The sequence below is a fragment of the Pelobates fuscus genome, chromosome 4 (assembly GCF_036172605.1).
Source record: "Pelobates fuscus isolate aPelFus1 chromosome 4, aPelFus1.pri, whole genome shotgun sequence".
Taxonomy (NCBI): domain Eukaryota; kingdom Metazoa; phylum Chordata; class Amphibia; order Anura; family Pelobatidae; genus Pelobates; species Pelobates fuscus.
In genome coordinates, this window is record NC_086320.1 from 165,533,824 (window position 1) to 165,558,156 (window position 24,333).

The 24,333-nt window shown below is 38.6% G+C and overlaps 1 protein-coding gene across 3 annotated transcripts in view; it reads left to right on the plus strand.

The window, feature by feature from the left end:
• SLC35B3 (solute carrier family 35 member B3) overlaps positions 1–23,668 on the plus strand; it is a 39,365-nt gene extending 15,697 nt beyond the window's left edge. For 2 of the 3 annotated variants that reach the window (XM_063451743.1, XM_063451740.1), the window contains exons 2-10: positions 2,341–2,602; positions 4,227–4,348; positions 7,664–7,818; positions 8,906–9,013; positions 17,773–17,870; positions 19,934–20,026; positions 20,378–20,489; positions 21,986–22,055; positions 23,002–23,668. In XM_063451743.1, the coding sequence (XP_063307813.1) occupies positions 2,402–2,602; positions 4,227–4,348; positions 7,664–7,818; positions 8,906–9,013; positions 17,773–17,870; positions 19,934–20,026; positions 20,378–20,489; positions 21,986–22,055; positions 23,002–23,149 (1,107 nt within the window). In that variant the 5' untranslated portion in view covers positions 2,341–2,401 and the 3' untranslated portion in view covers positions 23,150–23,668. The remainder of the gene's footprint in view (positions 1–2,340; positions 2,603–4,226; positions 4,349–7,663; positions 7,819–8,905; positions 9,014–17,772; positions 17,871–19,933; positions 20,027–20,377; positions 20,490–21,985; positions 22,056–23,001) is intronic. The other variant, XM_063451742.1, reaches the window with a different exon arrangement.
• Positions 23,669–24,333: the final 665 nt, after the last annotated feature.

Sequence of the window (24,333 nt, forward strand, 5' to 3'; positions counted from 1 at the left end):
AAATCATGCAGTGTTGGGTGTTGTGAGTCCTGGGTGTAGCTGCTTCGATGCTGTATTGGGCCCAGGCATATTAAGCTTTTGTAATTAATCTGGCCATTGACTTTAAGATTCCTTGAAGATTGCTGTAAAATCTAGTTTGGACTCGAATCGCAACGTTAAATCTTCTTAATTTCTTCTTGTCTTCAGTTGATTGATATATACGTCTTTTATATATATATATATATATATATATATATATATATATATATATATATATATATATATATATATATATATATATATATATATATATATATATATATATAGTCTTGGGCCAAATGCTCACCACAATAATATATGTCTATATATTATTGAAAAGGACGAATACGCAATCTGACTTACGGATTTTTCGGGTTTATTCTTGGTTACGGATACATAATAAAACAACATGTTACAGGATAATGGACATTGAACAGCAGATGGTAATTGATGGACTTCTTTACATCCTTACATCTTTACATCGAGAGAGAGCTAAGAGCGAGAGAGACCTCGTGTCCCTCTGTTACTATATATATGTGCCCATACTGACATCAGACTATAACTCTTGCCATATAAGTACAAGACCCCCAAATCCACATTCCAGAGCTCTCGGACACAGAAAGCCTTGTGACTTATACCATCTGTTACTTATGTCAATCCACACATTCATATATAATCAATAGAAACATAGAATATGCAATATTCTACAATTGGCCATTTACCGGAATGTCCAATGTCGGAATGCCGCGCATGCGCATTACGTCTCCCCATAGGAAAGCATTGAAAAATCATTTCAATGCTTTCCTATGGGGTTTTGAGCGACGCTGGAGGTCCTCACACAGCGTGAGGACGTCCAGCGACGCTGTGCTAGAACCCAGGAAGTGACCTCTAGTGGCTGTCTAATAGACAGCCACTAGAGGTGGAGTTAACCCTGCAATGTAATTATTGCAGTTTATAAAAAACTGCAATAATTACACTTGCAGGGTTAAGAGTAGTGGGAGTTGGCACCCAGACCACTCCAATGAGCAGAAGTGGTCTGGGTGCATAGAGTGTCCCTTTAAACATTTTACACAGGAGACCCAAAGAGCTCTGGTGATGAGTAACTGAGTCCCCACAATGCAGGAGGTCCAAGCTAAGCTGGAGGACAACTGGTTAATAGCCTTGGTTCATAATTCTTTGAGCAGGTACCACCATTGGAAGATTACATTGCCCGACAAGTGGGTATGGCTCCTGTCATGTATCTCCTGCAGAGGAATCACTTCTTAGTTTTGTTTTTTATTTCCTCTACATTTTGGTCTTTTTTCTGACCTTTTATCCTTTTTCCTGAAAGTAAACTCAACATGTAAATTAATACTTCTGCTAGCAGTAGTTTGTAATGTATATACATTTCTTTATTATCACTTGCACTGTTAACTATGTAATGGGAACAATTCCTATCTGATTTCTCTACTTCTTGTTTTGATTGGGGGAAACACCTGCTCCTTTTTTTTTTTTTTTTTAATTAACTATAACATTTTTGGTTCTTTGCTTCTTATAGCAATATATTGTCCAAATTGCAATTTATTGCTCAAAATTGTGCCTACTTAGAAATAAAGATTTTATTTTAATATTGTAATATTGTGGGCAGTAATACAATACAGTAATCTAAGTCAGGACATATCAGAGGGAGCAATCTCTGGGGAGAGTTTCATTTTGGAAACTGTTCTCCAAGCTGTATTAACTCAATTATACAGTTGAAGCTGCAATCCTATTAGGTAGGCACGTTGACTGATATAGATTTAAAGAACCGTGTGAAAGTTTCCCTGTTGTTTCACCCGAGCCCTGGCATTAAATAATGTCAGAAAACAACTTACCTAGTTTGTTTAAAAAAAATAAATAAAGCATCATGACTACCTTAGTGTTTTTAAGTAGTCATGGTGCCTGTAGTCAGTATGTGCAGCATTTCGTGATGAAACTTTACAAACAAATACACACGATGCTACTCACACTGGACACACACTACCATGCATGCTGCTAACCACACTGTTACAAATACACACTGCTGCACACACACGAAAATACACATAGACATGCACTCAGACATTTACACACACTAAACACACATTTATGTGTTTGTGTATATGCAACAATTTGTAGTAAAGAAGTCGGTTTTTTTTTGGGGGGGGGGGGGTTGTGTGCAGTTTTTAATTTCATTGGTTTGAAGGGGGTTGAGGTTTAGTTGAGAATTCTGACTCTTATGATGTAAATCTGACCCTGTTTGTCAAGTAATAGGAATTAAAATAGTGCAATTTCTCAATGTAATAACTGATCACTTTCTCACAGCAGTTCAGTGGTTGAAGGAACGGAAGATTCAGACGATCTTGATAAAAGCGAGATTGAAACCATGGATTTAAAATTTAACAACTCCAGGAAATATATTTCCATCAGTATACCTTCAAAATCAGAAGCAATGTCCCCACACATCAAGTCTGTAGATGATATCAAGGTTCTTGGGATCAACCTCAGCAAATTCCAAAAGCCTGTACAATTTTTTATTTGTGTTACAGGAGTCTTTGTTTTTTACTTAATTTATGGATACTTACAGGTAATGCTAATAACTGTCACATGCGTTGTCACTGATTTGTTTAATAGACACTGCAAGTTGACACTGCAATGTTTCACGTCATTATTTTTACTTGTAACGAAAGCAAACCGTTTGAAATTGAATTAATTTTGTTGCATAACCTGCTTTCAATATATCACTGAGCATTATATTTTGCAATAAACGTATTTCCAACCCTCCCCCAGCGATAATAGGTTCATACCTACAGAATTTAAATTGCACCTATCATGAGCAATATGAATTATTACTACTTTAAAGGGAATGCAATCTCACCTACACATTGTGCTAGTAAATGTGTAGATGAAAAGTGACTGCTTTCCGCTATTTTCACCTAAAATTTCCTGCTGTGCATTAGCATAGCAGTAAAGACTGTTAACTTAGCCGTCCAGATCAGCAATGCATTTTTAAACGTCTTTGGATCTGGTGTTCATTATTGTGCTGCAGATTTTCCTTCCATGGCCAGAACACTTTGTAAATTGCTTATACATTTAGTTATGCATCTAGGGCATGCTGATATCTTTTTAGATATATGCAAATTTCTCTGCAAAGCAAATTTAGATAATGTTGATCAAAGGGATGATTTGAAAGTAGAAAACCACACGCAGGAAATAAGGTGAACGTGCAATTATAGAGCTTTCTTCCCAGTGGAACGGACTATCCCTTTTCAATATACAAGCCCACACGCTTTACACGATTAGTGTATGATCACATTCCCCAATAAAGATATACATGTATGCAGTTCATGTTTGCAGCATGTTCACTCAGTTTTCAGTTATCAAAGTTAGTATTATTTCATTTCAACTTAATTCTTTGTGAGCTAATGAACTTCAGAATGCTCTACATGAAACATAATTGAAATCACCCTAGGGTCAACTCAGTTGACAAACTTCATATGTAAAATGTCTGTTGTGTGTAAATGGATTTTATATTAAATAATAAACTAATGCAAGCCAGGCAGTGTACATACAAGTTACAAAATGCAGACCTATAGGCTGTATTATAGTACAATTAGATGGTGCATAACATTATCTCTATAAATGGTTTCTTCCGTATATTATTTGAATTGAAATGTTTCTTCTTTTTTAGAAACTCTTTTTAATTTAGGCTATATGTTTTTCATCAGTTCTGTGATATTGTTAAAGTTGCTGTCCACGCACCAGATTACTCGAAGGAGTCAAACCGATTTTGACCAGTTTCATTTCTTACCTGGGGCCTTGCAAGTGCCGCTTTCCACCTGTACTACCAATACCGGAGAGCTGGAAATTCCTAAGCAGGAACTTCGGTTAGCTGTGCTGTGCTAAGCCCTGCCTTGCAGGGTTTAGCTTATTAACTGATATTGATAAACTATTCTGCAGGGCTTAAAATCGTTGGGGCTGGCCGAAATTCCTGCCTCTCTCTACATTGGTAGTGGAGACATGTGGAAGTGCCCTGGGAACCTCAGGTTGTGGTTATGATGCTTGGAGTGTACTTTTTTTCTTTTTTTTTTTTTTTTAAGAGTTGCATAGATCAATGTAATTCACCGCAGACAAACTGCACAAGTAACCTATTTAAAAATAGCTCATATGGCAAGTCTAACGAGCAACTTGACAATGTTTTTGTCTTGTAGGAGCTGATATTTTCTGTGGAGGGTTTTAAACCATTTGGCTGGTACTTGACTTTAGTGCAATTTGGATTTTATTCTGTGTTTGGACTAGTAGAACTACAATTGACGCAAGATAAGCGCAGAAGGTATGTTGAACAGGACAGCTTGTAATAATTAAGATTTTACTACAACCAAATTATTAATACATTTTAAAAACCCTATTCTCAAAGGTTTTCTATCTGTGTCCCAACATGTGCTGTAATTATACATTGTTAATAAGTGTACAATTGGATTTGTATGCATATGTGTGTGATAATTATTTGTGAAAAAGTGGTCATCTTCTCACTTGTCAACTAAATCTGCTCTTATGTTGGAAAAATATAATGTATGAACACTCAACATACAAGAAATATCTTAAGGAGAATTTTATTACACTGCTGTGAACCCAGCAACTTCTAAGAGGAGTGGGACCGAATTCATGATGGCAGGTGCAAACAATGGCTAACTTCCCTTGAATATCACTACAAACCGTTTGAGGCAGCCAGGAACATGTATATTCTATCAACCCTTACACTGGCTTCCTTTTTCCTACAGTAGTCAATTCAAAATACTTACCAATAAAGCACTAAACTCTAGCCCCTGTTACATTTCTTTACCGATTTGTAAGTATGCCCCTTCTCGGTCTCTCTGCTCTGCCGGTGACCACCTCCTGTCTACTGCTCACACCCTCACTGCTAACTCACGCTTGCAGGACTTTTCATGGACAGCTCCTTTCCTTTGAAACAGCCTGCCTACCCCCAACAGACTCCCCTAGTCTTCAATCATTTTAGAATTCCCTCAAAACCCATCTCCCCAGAAAAGCTTATGGCCGCCCAGAGTTACTTCTGTGTCACAAATCTGTCTCTGTCTCTCTCTCCTAAAGGGCCACACTTCACTCTCCGTTTCTATTGCTTTTTCACTTTGTTTGTTGGCTGTCCCCTTTGATGTCCTTCAATTGTGTCTTCATACTCCACTCCTCTAGACTGTAAGCTCGTTTGAGCTGGGTCCTACTCTACCTGTTCTTGTAACATTTTATAATTGTCTTATTTACATTAATTTCCCCCCTTTCATAAAATTGTAAAGTGCTGCGGAATAAAAACCAATAATGTTGTACCTGCATGACCAATACAAGTAAGTGAGTGTGTATAAGTATTTACTGACACAGAAGCTTTAACCCCTTAAGGACACATGACGTGTGTGACATGTCATGATTCCCTTTTATTCCAGAAGTTTGGTCCTTAAGGGGTTAGTGGCAGGGAACAATCGCTGTAATTTCTGCTTTTTTTTTATAACGTACTAATGTATGAACTTCTGTAAGGTATTCTAAAAGATGCATAGTTGTGAACTATGTAGTAAGGGATAATTGAGAGATACTGGACTTAAAGGACCACTCTAGGCACCCAGACCACTTCAGCTTAATGAAGTGGTCTGGGTGCCAGGTCCAGCTAGGGTTAACTAATTGTTTTATAAACATAGCAGTTTCAGAGAAACTGCTATGTTTATCAATTAGTTAAGCCTTCCCCTATTTCCTCTAGTGGCTGTCTCACTGACAGCCGCTAGAGGCGCTTGCGTGATTCTCACTGTGAAAATCACAGTGAGAGCACGCAAGCGTCCATCGGAAAGCATTATGAATGCTTTCCTATGTGACTGGCTGAATGCGCGCGCAGCTCTTGCTGCGCGTGCTCATTCAGCCAACGGGGAGGAACGGAGGCGGAGAGGAGGAGGAGAGCTCCACGCCCAGCGCTGGAAAAAGGTAAGTTTTACCCCTTTTCCCCTTTCCAGAGCCGGGCGGGAGGGGGTCCCTGAGGGTGGGGGCACCCACAGGGCACTCTAGTGCCAGGAAAACGAGTATGCTTTCCTGGCACTAGAGTGGTCCTTTAAACGCAAATCTTATAGTTGAAAAGTTGAAAATAATAAAGCACCACGGGAGTTAATCAGAGTTACTCCAAGGACAATGATCCCTTCACTGATTTTAGTGTCTATTCGCAGCTTTTCACTAAGAAACACTGCACCTACAGAGATATATCCCAGTTCTGCCACAGGTGTAACTCCACCGAAAAACAGTGCCATTCAGTCAGCCTTGAGCGAGAATTCAGGGCTGGCTATTGTTAATTTTCTGCATATTGAGTATCTTACATTGGCACGGATAGCATGCGGGCGGTAGACCAGCAATGGTGGTATGGACACCCTCTTAGCCTCCCATCAGCCTGCCCTCACTGCTGGTGAAGGGATGTTATCAGAGAAAGATAGTGTTGCAGAGTTGTCTTGGATTTGCAGGTAGTTTCTGTTTGCTTTTATTTTTGCTTTGTTTTGTTTTTTAACTTTTGGCAGCAGGAGGGTTGGCATGCCATTAAGGGCTAAAACAATGTTTTGTTAAAACACGGTTTGTTTGTTTTAAGTAACCTTTTAATGCTGCAGAAATGGCTGCACAAATTGTCTTTAGAATGCAGAAAATCAGGTTTGTTGCTGTTTTTCTTCTTGTTGTGTACCAGACCTATCCAGTTAATTACCATGGGGAGTGAGCAGTAAATTACCCCGCTACAGCTCCTTGAAAGGAATACGTTGAGGTTATTTCAGATTGTTTTGCAAATCAGAAAGGAAAATATAAACCACTGTGAAGATCTCCCTTGCAGGCTCCAATATTTTTCATGTTGTCACTGTGACTGTTGGGCCAATACAAAATCCTGCTAGACTACGGGATCCTTTATAGCACTTCTTATGAGGTGTCTTTTGTCACATTTTAGCTAACTTTGTCCCTTAGCAAATAACATGGTCCTGTATTTGTTTTATATCTAATGATCGTGTCATAATACATTCCAATGCAGTCAGTATGAGTATTTCGGCTGATACCAGCTATACTGCTGCCCTATTCACTGTTTTTTTTTTCACACTATCCCATTAGTCCAGCAGACAGACCGTTCATTTTTATTTACAGGAGAGGAAAAGAAAAGGCAAAGCTACTGAATGGCTTTATTTGTTATCGATGCAAGGGATTTTGAAAATATAGTATATTATGGGTTTAGATTAGAAAAAGCATTCTCTTTAGCTAAAATAGTTGTGTTTTGAATGTTATTTAGTGTTCTTATGTCTGTATGTATAGATTATGTTTTACATATACAAGGCAGTCAATGTTTTCTCTAACGGCTTAAAGAAAATGTTTGCTGCTAGCCTACCTAATTTACTGTTCCATAATAGAGTGTATTTCCATGTTAGATCTAATGTTTAATTGTGAAAATCATACTAAATCTAGTAATATTTAATTTCTTTAGCATTGTGTTTCTAATGAGATCCTTACAACCATGCACAGAAAACCTAATGTAAAGCACACTCCTTAATTTACTGTAACATGCAGTGTAGATCGTGTTCATTCTATCCTAATAAAAAGGTGTGGACAAAATACATATTATATTTCTGTTTTTCAGGATACCTGCAAAAACCTACATGATCATAGCTTTCCTCACTGTGGGGACAATGGGTTTGTCAAACACTTCCCTAGGATATTTGAATTATCCTACTCAGGTTATTTTCAAATGCTGTAAATTGATCCCTGTCATGATTGGAGGAGTGTTTATTCAAGGTATTTACCCTTATTACTTGTGCTGTATATTGCTTGTTTAAGCGGTCACATTTCAGTATTTCATTAAGGTATTTCTGACCCTATAGTGTTTAACCTCCCATTTAGGTGGCTTGCCCCCCTATAAAAGTTTAAAACTCACCTTATTTCCAGCTCTGTGCGGGTCTGCCGGCACTATCTCTGACCCCTTTGTGACATAATTAAAATGGCAGATTTTTAGCCAATCCAATGCTTTCCCTTATTTGGTAAAATCGTCGCGGGGTTAAATCTCTATGAGGAAAATTCAGTGTCTCCATGCAGAGTGTGGGGATGCTGAACAGCCGGGCTGCTTACTGTGCAGCCCTGAGCCAGGAAGCCACTCCAGTGGTCATCTAAGGAGTGGCCACTTGGTGGTGTCCCTAGGGGCAATGTAAACACTGCCTTTTCTCTGAAAAGGCAGTGTTTACAGGAAAATGTCTGAAGGGAACTATTATACTCACCAGAACAACTAAATTAAAAGACCACTATAGTGCCAGGAAAACAAATTGGTTTTCCTGGTACTATAGTGTTAATAGGTCCCCCCCACCCTCATGGCCCCCCTCCCGCCGGGCTGAAGGGGGAGGAAGGGGTTAAATTCTTACCTTTCTCCAGTGCCGGGCACCCTCGGTGCTGGGGACACTCCTCCTACTTCCGACGTCATCGGCTGAATGCGCATGCGCGGCAAGAGCCGCGCGCAGTCCGTCCATAGGAAAGCATTCTCAATGCTTTCCTATGGACGCTGGCGTCTTCTCACTGTGAAAATCACAGTGAGAAGCGCGGACGCACCTCTAGCAGCTGTCAATCAGACAACCACTAGAGGCTGGATTAACCCATATGTAAACGGTTTACAGCAGGCAGGGTTAACCCTAGATGGACCTGGCAGCCAGAACACTTCATTGAGCTGAAGTGGTCTGGGTGCATATAGTGGTCCTTTAAGCTGTAGTTGTTCTGGTGACTATAGTGTCCCTTTAACTCTTTTGAATCAGTAGAACAAATGGCAATATTATGTTTATAAGCTTGGCCATTTTTATTAATGCCAAACCAATGTGTATATATATTTATTTTTATACAGGAAAACGATACAATGCAGCTGATGTGGCTGCAGCAGTCTGCATGAGCGCTGGACTTATATGGTTTACATTAGCGGATAGCACAGTTGCACCAAACTTCAATGTAACTGGTAAGTCTGTGGTGGGTGTGGTGTTTTTTTTTTTTTGTTTGTTTTGTTTTTTAATTTGAAATCAGTATTCATTGAAACTTGCCTTGATGACTAATCTAAAAACACTATCTGTGTGTTGACCTAACCGCTAACATAGCATATGTTTATGCAGACTTATATTATAATTTATGTGATTTGCCTCATTTCTAACATCAGCCACTATGAATAACCCCACTTCAAGCACCATAACCACTACAGTCGTTATGGATCCAGGAGTGCCCTGGCACTCTCCCCAAAGTAAATAATCAAACAGTTTTAGAATAATTTGACTACTTATTTAGGTCCAGGGCCTCACTCATGGACATAGAGATGCCTTGTATTGGGCTGTGCATAGGAATGAAGAGACATCCCGGGGACCCAGGTAAGTTGCTTCTTACTCTGGGTGGTTATGGTTTGTGGAGTATTTCGTTAAGTATTCTCGTCAGGTGATCCAAATGGACCAGCTGGGATAATCAGAAGATTTCTCAAGCAGCAGAGTGTCCCAGCCCCACAGGTGCAAGCATCATAGGGAGCTCTTCCTTGCAATCCGACACTTCTCTGTGATTCAGATCGTTACAAAAGTTACCTTGGCAATGCTCTGACTTTTTAAAAAAGTGCCAGATCCAAGTGAGAGCCATAAAGGGTAAGCATCCACATAGGGTGCCGAACAGCAGTTCCACCACCGAGGATTTAAGGGGGGTATAGGCACGCAGGCCACTTCATCTCATAGAAGTGGTCTGAGTGCAGTGTCCCTGTTATTTTAGAAAACAAACAGAAGTGTAGGGATTTTGATACTCAAAAGTGACACATCCAAAGTGGAAAAACGAAACTAAAATACAACCTTGATAAAAGGAAGATATAATAATTAAGGATATCTTTAAAAAAAAAAAAAAAAAAAACATGCTCCAACCTCCTGAATCGACTTTTGCTACTGACCACTTTTCATGCATAGATTCTGATCTCTCCTCATTACAGTCCATAATGAATGCTACAGCCAGACTCCTCTTCCTGTCCCCTCTCACCTCTCATGGAGAACACAGAGCTTGTGCGCTTCAATTGCTTTTTAGAAGCAAGCATAAGCTTCGTTTTTGCCCCTGCAAAAGCAAGCAGGAGGAGCACCCTTCCATCTTCCTGATTGATGGCTTGGAGAATGCAATCATGTCCGTTTATGATTTCTTTTGCAATCAGCACTTTTATACAGTGAACTCTGTTAACCTCTAAAGCACTTCAGACCAATAAAGCACATCAGCTTGCTGCAATGTCAATTTAGTTCAGCAGTATATCCATGAACATCTTCCTGGATTTCACTTATATTAGATTTCAGATGTCCAACTGTCAGAATAGCTTATTATGTATTTCTAATGCCTTCCAAAAAGTTTTACCCTTCTGTTGCTGTAAGATTTTGAAGTTGTTTTTTTTTTTTTTTTCTACAATAATTAATTTTTCTCTTGTTACAGCTGCATGGTTATATTGGCTTGGTTATTTTGTTTTTTTTATTGACATTGTTGTGAATGGCATGATATATAAAATCAGCACAGGGTACATTTAACCCCTTCAGGACGGGTGACGGACTAGGTCCGTCATCCTGGGGTATACCCTTAACGAGGGGTGACGGACCTCGTCCGTCACTCGGTAAAATTAACCCCAGGTCGCGGGGTTAATGGTGCTCCGGTCTGCCTCTGCATTAGAGGCAGACCAGGAGCACCGGATCGGGCTGTCCCAGCACATGTGCCCGCTCTGACAGCATGTCAGAGCGAGCACATGTGCTGTGTATACTCACCTTCCGCCTCCCTGCACTTCCGGGTTCAGTGTGAAGTGCAGGGAGACGGATCAGTGCTGATCCTGCCCCCTGTGTGTAAAAAAAAAAAAAAAAGTTTTAATAAAATCCCACCCCCCTTTACCCATTTTAATAAAAAAATTAACCCCATCCCTGCCAATTGATCACTGACTACAGTGATCAATTGGCAGGGATTACATTTTACTGTCATCTGATTTTATTTTTTAACCCCTGAGGGTTAATTATTATTTTTTTTTTAACCCTCAGGGGTTAAATTTATTTTATTAATTAATTTTAAATATTTTAAAATTATATATTTAGCTAACTGGGGTGGGTGGAAGTTAGTGGGGAATTTGGGGATTTTGAGTTAGGCTAACTAGGGGTTAACGTTAAAAAAAAGTTTTAAAATAAGCTTTAAAAAGTTAAAAATTACTTTTAAAAAAAGTTTTAATAACGTTTAAGTAAAACATAAAAAAAAGACACCCGCCTTTACCCAGTCCAAATAAAAATTAACCCCTTCCCTGCCAGTCGATCACTGCCTACAGTGATCAAAATACAGGTCACAGTATTATACTGTGATCTAATTTGTTTTAACCCCTGAGGATTAACTTTTATTTATTTATTAACTCTCAGGGGTTCAATTTATTTAATTAACTTATTTAAATATTTTATAATTATATATTTTGCTAGCTGGGGTGGGTGGGAGGTATGGGCAAATGGGGAATTTACGGTTAGTGCTGCTTACTACTTGGTAGGGGTTAATGGTAAAAAAAAGTTTAGAACATTTTTAAATCTGTTAAAAAAAAAAAGTTTTAAAAAAGTTTAGAAAGTTTTAAAAAAAATAATAAGCTAAACAAAAGTTTACAAACTAGTTTTAAAAAGTAAAAAAAGTAAAAAAAAATACATTAAAAAATACTCATTACCACTACACCTGGAACAAACTAGAGAAAAAATGATCCCACGCTAAGGTTCAAAATATGCCTTCTGAATTACCCCAGGGTGTATTCTTTAATAAATAGTATGTGTTTGGGGGGAAGTTTCAATAACCAACCATCTAAACTACTCCTAAATGGAACATGGACACAGCATAAAACTTCAAAGTTAGAAAAAAAACTGAATGGCTGCTTCTCAAATGTGCCCCAACATTCACAAATACGGGGGTATTTCTGTACTCAGACGACATAGCTGAGCAACATATGAAGTATTATACAGTCATAGCACACATAAGGTTTGCAAAATATACTGCGCAAACTCACTTTGTGTGTGAAAAAGGCAGAAAAAACACTTATTACCACTACACCTGGTACAAGCTAGCGGAAAAATGATCCCACGCTAAGGTTCAAAATATGCCTTTTGAAATACCCTGGGATGTCATCTTTAAGAAATGGTATAGCTTTATGGGGTATTTGGTTTATATAGCCTGGTAAAATACTCTAAAATGGGACATGGGCAGAGCGCAAAAATTTAAAGTTTGAAAAAAACTGGAATGGCTATGTCCCAAATGTGCCCCTCCAATGTCCACATACACCTGGCAAATGTACATACGGGGGGTATTGCTGTACTCAGCCAATATAGCTGAGCAACATACAAAGTATTTTACAGTCGTAGCACATATAAGGTTTGCAAAACGGCAAAAAGGCAGAAAAAAACGCTTATTACCACTACACTTGGTACAAGCTAGCGGAAAAATTATCCCACGCTAAGGTTCAAAATATGCCTTTTGAACTACCCTGGGGTGTGTTCTTTAAGAAATGGTATGCCTTTATGGTGTAGTTGTAATATGTAGCCTGCTCAAGTGCCCCAAAGTGGAACACGGACACATCAAAACCCTCCATGAAAATTCACACTTAAAAACGTAAACTTGTCACGTCTCTTTACAGCACTGTAACTTCACAAAATATTGCCAAAGACATACAATGGGGGTGTCATTTTACTCAGAAGACTTAGCTGAGCATAATTTGGGAGGTTTGAACTTAGTGGCACATATGAAATATACAAAAGGCCCAGCAAAAATGTAATCTGTATGTAAAAAATGCCCAAAATATTTTTTTACCACATACTTTGGCATATATTGGTGGAAAAAATGGGGGCATGTTAAGGCACAATATGCACCATATGAGATACCCTGGAGTGTCTACTTTTACAAATGGTAGGCTTTTGTTGTTTTTTTTTTGAACAGTCAAACTGTTATAATACCCCAAATGGAAGCATTAAATCCGTCTCTCAAAATTCTACTGTGAATACTGAAAAGGACAGGTCTCATATATGGCACTGTAGCTTCACGAAATAGTGCCAAAGACATACAAAGGGGTTGTCATTTTACTCAGCAGGTGTAACTGAACACACAATAAAACTTTGTAAAGGAATAGCACACACCAACTTTACAAAATACACATGAGAAGTTCTTTGTTATAAGTTTGTGTGCCAAAAACCAAAAAAACCCAAAAATTTTCTCCAATATTTAGCAGAGGTTGGCGGTGAAATGGCATGTAGAAAGTGTCAAAACAACCTTGGGTAAATAACCTCCGATGTCTACTTTATATAAATATATACTTTTGTGTGGCAATTTTGTTTTCTTTTATGGCTATTAAGCTTACAAGGCAAACATACCAAATTCTAAAATCGCTCCATATTAAAAGTTTATTTTACTCCTTGTGCTTTGTGACCTGTAACTACCAAAAAAAACTTAAAATCCCAGACACATTATATATTCTGTAAATCAGAACAACTAAATTAATTTATTTTTAATTGCTTTCTTTAACCTGCACTAATTATGCACACATTATTATTGCAAAAACTGTAAAAAAAAAAAAAAGTTTTTTTTTTTTGCATTTTTCTGTATTTTTTTGATAAAAAATAAGCATATATATATATATATATATATATATATTACATCAAATTAAAGCCCTTTCTGTCCTTTAAAAAACAGTATATAATATGTGTCGGTGCAATAAACAAGAGAGATGCAAATTGCAGTTGAACGCAAACAGCAAGAAAATGCAAAAATTGCTTGTCATTAAGCGTAAGACAAGCTTCTGAAGCTGTCCTTAAGGGGTTAAAAGGGAAATAGGCAACAACAGGTGGTACAGACCTTGCTGGTAGAGGTAACCATCTATTTTTATAATTAAGTAGAGTAGACCGTTGCATAAGTACATTACTAAATAAAAAAACAATAGGGAAAATTATGCAAGTTAATGAATAAGCTAGTGCGGATACACAGCATATAAATACAGATTAGTTCTGTCGGCTCACTCAATATAAGGCAGATTATCCCAATAATGGGGGCCCCGTGTAGGCATACATGACTGGAGAAAACTAAAGATAAATATTTAACTGTAAGGCACATACACTTATCGAACTGAAGCAAGATTCTAGTCGAACCGGCCCAGCACAAGAACTTTTTTGGGGAATGCAAGTCCCAGGAGCAGTCCATCACCCAATTCCAACCCTTAGGGCTTGATGTAATAGCTCAAAGTGTGGGTCGCGCAGAAGCCTCAGCTGGGTACCGCTTTGCTGTGTGTCCGCTGCCATGATCAGATCTCCATCTCTCCGGTCCCATGTGGAGATGCGAGGCCATGAGTGGCCAACAGGGGTAGCAACTCGACCCTGCTTTCTGTTCCTGGCGTCTTGGTGACCACACTGGACTGACTGAGTCCCACTTATTTTACACAAGTTGCTTATGTTTTTTTTTTTTGTTTACTTTTCTATGCTTCGAAACATGGGACAAGAAACACAATAAACAAAGGTCAAATAGGAATAAATCTGCTTGTGCATCTATTAAAATCAGGGGTGCCTATATGCTACAGTTCCTCCAAAACGAATTACAGCCCCCAAATTATAAAGATAAATGGGACCAGTACGCCTTAAAGTGATTAAGTGCTACAGCATGCATTTGCTGGTACTTAATCTGCAATATTTTGACCTAAATTTGTTTTGCTTTTTGTTATGCAAGTCACTTTAAGGAGTGCTGCGTCTGTTCCTCTTTCTATTTTTACAATAATTAAAGAGACAAGTGATAAAAAAACAGCACACTGTAGTTTATTACCTCATATTATTCTTTGCAAGAGGCAAAGTTTTTGGTAACATATGTTAAATGAATATTGACACTAGCATATGCATGGCTAAATGCATAAACCAGCAGAAAGTCTTGAAGGCATTGGTGCTTTCAGAAAACATACTACTTTCTCTATTTTATATTAACTTTCAAATGAAAAATTCTTAAGGATTCGGTAGCCTAAGGGAAGCAGTTTGGATGCTAGTTACTAAATGCCAAATTGACTTCACTTGACTTTTACTCATAAATTTTTCGGAAACATTGATACATAAACTAGTCTGATTCTAGCTGAAGCTCTGCTTACATAATTTAATCGGATTCCTTTGAACATTATGAGGGACAAATCTATTCAGATGACATTTTTTTTGCCTAAAGGAAGTAGAACTGTTCAGTGAATATAAACAATGCTTGCTCTTGTATGCTATCTCCTGCAAATATTGTTATCATAGAGTCCCAGTCATTTTAGGGCTTGTATTCTCTTAGCGCTTTTTCTTATATGAGCCTGTATTCATTATTAACCCATGAAGTGATTACTTGTATCTGTAATTATTAACCTTTTTAATTCCAGATGGGGGCATAAATCATTGCTAATGCAATTTAGAACCCCATTTATCTCCTATAAAGCACAAAGAGGTAGCAGGTGCCATAGAAATTGCAATCTTCTGTCTACTAGGTGACATTCAGCGTGATCAACCTAAAAGTGACTTAAACAGACACTCCGGTCACCATAACAACTTCATCTAAGTGAAGTTTTTATGGGGCTTGGAGATCCCTGGGCTCACTCTTACCTTAAGGGTTAAACCGTTCTCAAATGGTTTAACCCAAAAGTTTGCCTCCAGCACTGAACTGCAGGTCCCCCAGGCTGTATCCGGCTTCTGGATCTCCGTTACGGGAAGTGTAATGCTGCCGGGCAGGGGCACAACTAATTGGCTTAGTGCAGTCCTTTTATACTCTAAGCCAGGGATTCCCAACCCAGTCCTCAAGTACGCCCCCCAGTCCAGGATTTAGATATTACGCTGTTGTGTCTAAAGTGTTTTTTGTTTTTTTTGTAAAAACACCTTAAACACAACTGGTAATCCCTAAATCCTAGACTTTTAGGGGGGGTACTTGAGGTCTGGGTTGGGAACCACTACTCTAAGCCAATTTAGTAGTTCCCCATTGATAAAACAAGGTACAAATACGTGTCTGTTAGTCCACCTATTGTACAGTGCTACGGAACTTGTTGGCGCTTTATAAATAATAATACATTTTTTATCAATCGGGAGCTACTGATAGTTTAGAGCATCTGTTACCTGCTCTAAGCCAATCAGTGGCGCCCCTGCCTGGCAGCACTCTGCACTTTCTGTAACTGAGATCCGGATGCCAAATAGGGAATCTGCAGATCGGCGCTGGAGGTAAACTATGGGGTTAAACAGTTCCAGCACTGCTTCACTTCTTAAGGTATTTCATTTAGACAAAGTTGTTAGTGTGACTTGAGTGTCCCTTTAAGAACTCCCAAAAATGTCTTAAGTGCTGTTTAAAAAGTTGGATCATGTGCCCGAGTAGCTATTATGCCATCATAATGACAGCCATGATCCCCTGATAACACCAAGTGCATACGTAACAAGTTTATGTGGAAGACTGGAAGTGCGTTCGCTTCCAGTTACCGCCAAAATGAAATCCTCCTCTTTCAAATAAGCTTTCCTGGGTATGGGAGGGCTGGCACATTTTGGCTTGGGGGTAAGTAAAACTGAATTGCCTCATTTTGCACATGAACATCAAAGATCCCAGATGCATTAAAGTACTCAAATTGAACTGTCAAGACCTATAGAAAGTTGCAGGTTACCAGCCCATAGTGCTGGGCTAGCAAATGCCCCTAAAATTATTGCTTGCTGCCTCACTCGTACAGTACTCTGCCAACCGAAATTCCAAAACCTGTCCAGTTACTTCGAATCAGAAGAAAGTCTGTGGTCCACAATTAATGTGTGCTAGTGCTTATTACAGTAAGGCAGTATAAAACATGAATGTTGTCTTATTGATTTAGATCATACACTGGTTATCAGTAGCACATTGTTAAAGGGACACTCCAGGCACCCAGACCACTTCTGCTCCTTGGAGTGGTCTGGGTGCCAACTCCCACTACCCTTAACCCTGCATGTGTAATTATTGCAGTTTTTCATAAACTGCAATATTTACATTGCAGGGTTAACTCCACCTCTAGTGGCTGTCTATTAGACAGCCACTAGAGGTCACTTCCTGGGTTCTAGCACAGGTTTCCTGTGCTAGAGCGTCGCTGGACGTCCTCACGCTGTGTGAGGACCTCCAGCGTCGCTCAAAACCCCATAGGAAAGCATTGAAATTATTTTTCAATGCTTTCCTATGGGGAGACGTAATGCGCATGCGCGGCATTTCCGCGCATGCGCATTAGGTCTCCTCGGCCGGTGAGCGAGATTAGTCTCGCCCACCGGCCGACGTAATCATTAGGAGGAGCATCGCGGAGGCGGAGACAGCGGCGAGGGACATCGCCGCTGTCCCAGGTAAGTGACTGAAGGGGTTTTCACCCCTTCAGTAACCGGGGATTGGTGGGTGGGAGGGAGAGGGACTCTCCAGTGCCAGAAAAACGGATCGTTTTTCTGGCACTGGAGTTTCCCTTTAACTGGGGTAAGTGAAATTTGTTTGAAATTGTGAAGGTTGTGGAATAACATTTTGCTCTAAACTCTGCATTGGCCCAAGAATTTCACATTGTAGACCATAATAGCTATATTGGAAAACATTTGTGATGAAGTCCCTGTTTGGTGACTAACCTGTCTTGTCTACCATCTAATATAACATCCCAGGGGGAAAATGTGAAATCTCATTATCAAAGGTTCCATTTGTAGAAGTATAAATGCTTGTTGTGATATCTAGATTTTCCTTTTTTATTTCTTTAAGGTGTGATGCTTATCTCAATGGCACTGTGTGCTGATGCTGTCATAGGAAATGTTCAAGAAAAGGCCATGAAGTTACACAATGGATCAAATTCAGAAATGGTAATGACTATTGGTTTGACTTTTTTTTCCTCTCGCTTTATAGAGTGAATGTGTGGATATATTTTCAGTATATTGTGATCTGCTTGGTTTAAGACTGTCATCTGATGCTCTTAATTGACACGGTTTTTGTCGAAAGCAGAAGTGCAGCATTATTCATGAAGATAGTAGTGTAGTGTGGATGTCTTTATACTGTAACTTGAGGTTCTCAGGTGAAGCAATAATGAATGTATATACCTATGCAATACTATACTTGTGGGACTGGGACACTTGCTTGTAATATGTACTCCCACATTGAAATCAGTGGGCAAGATACTCACTTCATCAGAAAACATTTCGGGAAGAAATAATGCTAGTGCAAATTTTCATTTTGTCTACTGGTTCCAAGTCTGAAGTGTAGAACTACATGGGTGCATCCTTCTTTCTCACATGCTCTGTGCTGTATATAAGAATAACTCAAGTAACTTTTGATATGGATAGATAAGGTGACCAAGCCATGTGTATATGTGGGGTACACTGAGTCATCACTGATTAATTGGGAAATGTATGTTGAGTGATCTTTTGTTAATTGGTGGTGAGTGAATGAGTCTGTATATTGTCTGTGTTTTAAGTATAAGGCACAAATCTCTTGAATCCATTGTAACAAACTGTGCATGGTTACATCTAAGAGAACAATATGTACTAGTATGAGCTGACAGGGGTTTGGGGGAAATACAAGTCACCTATATGCTTTCTGTGCTTGAGTGTACAGCAGCATGTGTTTATCAGTCACACAAGTGGTTGGAACGTTTTTCTCATGGATGAGGTGAAGCCTAGATGTCTCCAGATTGAATTATCTGACATTGGCGGGATAATGAACTGTTGCTAGTAGAAAAGTAGGGAATAGATCTAAACATGGAGACATCACCATGAAAATCAATGGAAAGAGCAGGAAACACACCCTGTATTTCTTTTGGATAAGCCTTATTACTCTGTAGCTTATTGAAGTGGTTACAATACTAGGAATCTGTGCCTGAAATTCCTACCATTTCATTCTCCTGGATATTCTTTATTACCAGTTTAGTCTACAGTTTGTAACACTTCACCCTTCTCCTATCTATTGATGTCAAATGTTAAAGGGAATCTCCAGTGCCAGGAAAACAATCAGTTTTCCTGGCACTGGAGGTTCCCCCTCCCTCCCACCTCCCAATCCCCGGTTACTGAAGGGGTGAAAACCCCTTCAGTCACTTACCTGAGGAAGCAACGATGTCCCTCGTCGCTGTCTCCTCCTCGATGCCGCTCCTCCTTCTTACTCCGTCGGCTGGTTGGCGAGACTGAACCCGCCTACCGGCCGAGGAGACCTAATGCGCATGCGCGGCAAAGCCACGCATGCGCATTAGGTCTCCCCATAGGAAAGCATTGAAAACGAATTTCAATGCTTTCCTATGGGGATTTGAGCGACGCTGGAGGTCCTCACACAGCGTGAGGACGTCCAGCGACGCTCTAGCACAGATAATCTGTTATATAGAGTAGGAAGTTCCCTCTAGTGGCTGTCTAGTAGACAGCCACTAGAGGTGGAGTTAACCCTGCAAGGTAATTATTGCAGTTTATAAAAAACTGCAATAATTACACTTGCAGGGTTAAGAGTAGTGGGAGTTGGCACCCAGACCACTCCAATGGGCAGAAGTGGTCTGGGTGCCTGGAGTGTCCCTTTAATCGTTGCTGTCCAATTACTTGTACTGTGTGAGAACACGGTCTGCTCACTATACAGAGGATAAGTCATCCTCCTTCACTTACTGTAAGTGCTGTGAGCTAGGCAGGAAACCGTGATCCTTGCATGCTCGCCACTCCTGCATGTGAGGAAAATGTAAGAACGCAGTCTACCTTCATACCAAACAAGTGCTTGGACGACTGACCCTCTCATAATGGACCATGCATTAGGAGAGGTCTATGCCTTAGACATATTTCTTTTTATGAATGAAGCCAATCGTTTTTGTATATTATCAATCTAAATCGTATTAATGCTTACTAAATGTGCATAATTATATGCTTGTGATATAACTTATACATGTGCTTTAATGTTTCAGGTTCTGTATTCCTATTCAATAGGATTTGTTTACATATTATTTGGGTTAGTGGCCACCAGTGGGCTAAGTCCTGCAATAGAATTCTGCTCAAAGGTAAGTACTTGTATTAGAGTATGAAACTTTTTTTGCAAATATTTTCCCATAATACTCTTATGGGAGAAGCATGGTTAGCAAACTTGTAAGACTTATTTGCCATTCTATAATGTCATGCATCTGATTCTTATGGTAGATTACCACCCACAGTGTAAAATGCAAGAATGTTCTATTATTTGAAGTTTATTTGTGTCACCACAAATGTTGTTAAAAATGAGTCCTTTATGCAGCTTTTCATTACACTTTTAACCCCACAATATAAATTGGGTAATTATTTGTAGTTGGTACTATTTGCAGAACAGCACAACTTCTTCTTGTCGAATGCTTTAACATGAACGTTCTCTGTTTTAGTATCCGTTTCAGACTTATGGATATGCATTCCTTTTCTCCCTGACTGGCTACTTTGGAATCTCTTTTGTACTGGCATTAATTAAACTGTTTGGTGCTCTTCTTGCTGTGACAGGTAAGAACATATATGAAACATTGTAGGACACAGAGCCTTATTGGTTAATGTTCCAAATTAAGAACCTGCTTAAACCTCTGGGTCACATCATTATTTACCTCACTCACACCACTACATTTACTTAAAGCATCAAGCTGGTGCATCCAAACCCCAAGGTGGCAAGCCTCAGCGATTGTTCCAAAATATATATATAAAGGGTCAAGGCACACAAATAATCTTAAAGTACAGATTTTAATACGAGCTAGCCAACATGACAACATTTCGGCCTCCCATGGCATTTGTCAATTCAAATCATATAAAGCAGTGTATTATATACCCCACTCCATACAATTAAATTGTTTATATCAGAAAGTAACACATTAAATAGTGAATACAGAAGCCAAACTTAAATACAAATCGCATCCACGAGGATGCCCTCCATAACCCCCCACTATCACATTAATCTGTAAGTGCCTTCAACATGAATTTGACTTTGAACTATGCCGCTACGCACAGGAAAGCATTACAATAGATCTGTAGTGAGGTGTTTCAGTATTTCTTGTTAAAATGTATTTTGTTTTTATATTTGTCTTTCCAAAATGTCTCATTTTAGAGTTATTATTGCATAAAGGTAGGGACTCTTTTATCTTCACAGTTTTAGGGCTGTACATTTGTGGTTGCGCCAACAGAATATTTTGTTACCTAAGCAATATTTATGCATTTTTAAGATTCAGTTGATTGCTTAACTAGATGATGGGAATTGCTCACCTTTCTGAGGTAATAAGCCATAGAAGCCAGCTACCCCATCAAGAAATGGACTTCTGAAAGCTACTATACTGCATGCAAATTTGCTGTACATTCAGAATGAATTTGCTGAATCATTTGGAGCACTAGTGGCCATGTTGCTCCGTTCTGAGTGCTTTCTGTTTGATAGTATTTTAATTTAGTGTGTGCAAGATTGATCCATTTGCATGAGAGTACACTGGCTGAAACACTTCTGCTACGAGTTGTTGCAGACATCTGCAGTCTCATGGAGCATGTCTGGCCCTTACATTGCAAAGACCCACGTTTTAAAAAGAAACTAATAGAACAGTTTGCGATATTTCAGTAAAGAAATATACCAAAACCATTTAAGAGATTAACTTTCAAAGAATATTTTTCTTCCAAAACAAAATGGCTCTCTTACGTATCAGCCACAGAGCTGCATGAAAATGCAAGACTAAATAAACAAGGCGTCCCATGCCAGCATAACTCATGAGGACTAGAATGCTATGAGTGATAAGTATAGCATTTGTAACATTTAGTCATTAAAGGACAACCACAAGCACCACTTGGAATCTGAATTAATATCAAATATCCTTGCCTGAGGCCAATTTTGGAATGCGCACAGGTGTGAACGGCTGAGTTCCTTTATTCTTAAATAAAAATATTTAAATGCATGTATTGTGAAGAGTTCAAACTTTCTCAAATAACCTTTATAATGATTTTTTTTTCTTCTCTTCTTCTAATATCTGCAGTGACAACAGGAAGGAAGGCAATGACAATTGTACTTTCTTTCTTGTTTTTTGCGAAACCCTTCACTTTTCAGTAAGTAAATTAATGTGCTTTGTAAAGACTTGCTGCTAAGCCGGGTTTTTAAAATTTACATTATGTATTTTATAAAATAATCTGTCCACATGTATGCAATATTTTAATACATCAGTTATATTCAGAGCTAATCCTATTTGACAGTGTAGTAGCAGAAACATATGTCTTCACGCTTGTCATTATGAATGTTTTTTTTCACATTAATGTATTTTTTGTAAATTTACAGATACAATATATAAATGTCATTGTGTTGTGTGTTTTATTTAAATGATTTGTATATACTGTAGCTGAATACCTCTATCAGTTGAATTCTAGCTATGTTGAAATCTGGTTTTGACTTTAAGACACAGCTGATTTTGGCTCAGAAATTCTCTTCTGATCAGAATCAGGTTAGTTGAATCCGGTTAATTGGGAAGAGCTGTGTAGCTTTCAGATTTTACTTTTATTCAGTGATGTATATTCGTTAATCTGAAAGGGCACTCACAGTATTTTCACTTGCTTGAGTAAACGTCCGCTCTCCTTCAATCCTTTGCAATAGGAGATACAAAAAAGCAACACCTCTTCTTCGCTGAGTAACAAACCTACTGTATAGTGTCGAGACATTGACAGACTATCCATTTGGATGCTCAATATAAATTCACTCACTGAAGATGCAGTGTTGCTGAATTTTCTGTCTGTTTCAGAATTCTTTTCTGGCAACTCCACCACTATTTTCTGATAAGATCGTCCATTAGTTCCCCATACCTCTTGATTTACACCTCTGATAGAGGACAAAAGGTGATCTCTGACATATCTGTGATATCTGAAATATAAAATGTAAATAGCGTATTTTATTTTTTGTCGGAATCACATGATACTTAAGTGCCTTTTGTCTGTGTACTTTGTGATTTGTGTATTTATTAATGTAACTTTACGACCAATTATTTATCGTTTTCTCTTCTTTCAGGTACGTATGGTCTGGATTATTAGTTGTTCTTGGAATATTTTTGAATGTTTACAGCAAGAATATGGATATTATGAAACTGTCCCAAATTTACAGCTTCTTGAAGAAGGGAGCAGAAGCGAAAACTAGGACGTTCTCTCAGACTGTATAATAATTTTTGGTTTTCTAGGTTTTTATTTTATAATTAAAACAATCATTAAATGATTATATTTTTCCAAAGGGAATATGGATACACTTAAGATAAAGATAAGGCATATTGCCTACTTGCTACTGCGGAGTACAAAATCAGACACAATTGCAGCGTCTGATCCGTTTCCTCCACTCTGCTGACCTGTGGGTGTTATTTAGTATAAGGTTGTATGTGATCTTTTGCAAGATGTTTAGTGCTGGGAGAGTTCTCAGCCTCTGTCAGAAGGGCATATTTCAAATGGACCATGGCATTATTTTATATTCTTTTAATACTGCAAAAGAAATTATGATCAGTGTTTAAAGACCAAATTGTCATTATGTCTCAAATGAAAATGTATTTTAAGATGTAAATCACATCAGTTTGTTTAGGTTAATCATGTCATGCAGGTTATAGACTGTTTAAACTTCACTATGTCTGTTTTTGCGCATGGGCCTTTTACAAATAATAAAAAAAAGTCATACTAAAGAATTTTAACATGAACTGCAATGGAGTAGCATTTTTTGTTTGTGTTTTTTTTTTTTTTTTACCCATGTTTCTGATGTCTACTATTTGAATTCACAAAGTGGACAAGCATTCAAATTCTGGTGGACTGGCAGCTCACATGGCTCTGGCTGAAAGGAAGCCCTCTTGAGCCAGCAGGTAGACCAAAAACATCTTGCTTCTAGGCCCTGTGTCCCATCATCTCTTTGAGGTAACTTTGCAGTGGTGCAGATCACTTTGAGCTCCCACACACACTTAAGTACCACACACAAACAACACTAACATTTGGCCACATTCAGACTCTTCTACACACACACCACATTTAGTTGCTTCCACAAACAAAATTCAGAAACCACACACACTGCACTCGACAGCAAGCACAGGTTGGTACAAGCAAACAGATGAAAGGAAGTACTGCTGTGAAAGTCTTATATAGTTTTGGCAATGTTATAGATTTTTAGTAGTGAGTGATGAAATATGGGGGTGAATTGTTGGAAACCATCTTGCTATGTGTGCAGTGCCTGATATTAATGTGTGATACCAATAAATTGAGAGATTTATATTAGTGTTGTGTTCCACAATTACAGGCTAATTATCATATATGATCATACATAAGAATATAGCAAATTTGGCAAACAAACATACATTTTTATTTTATTTTGGTC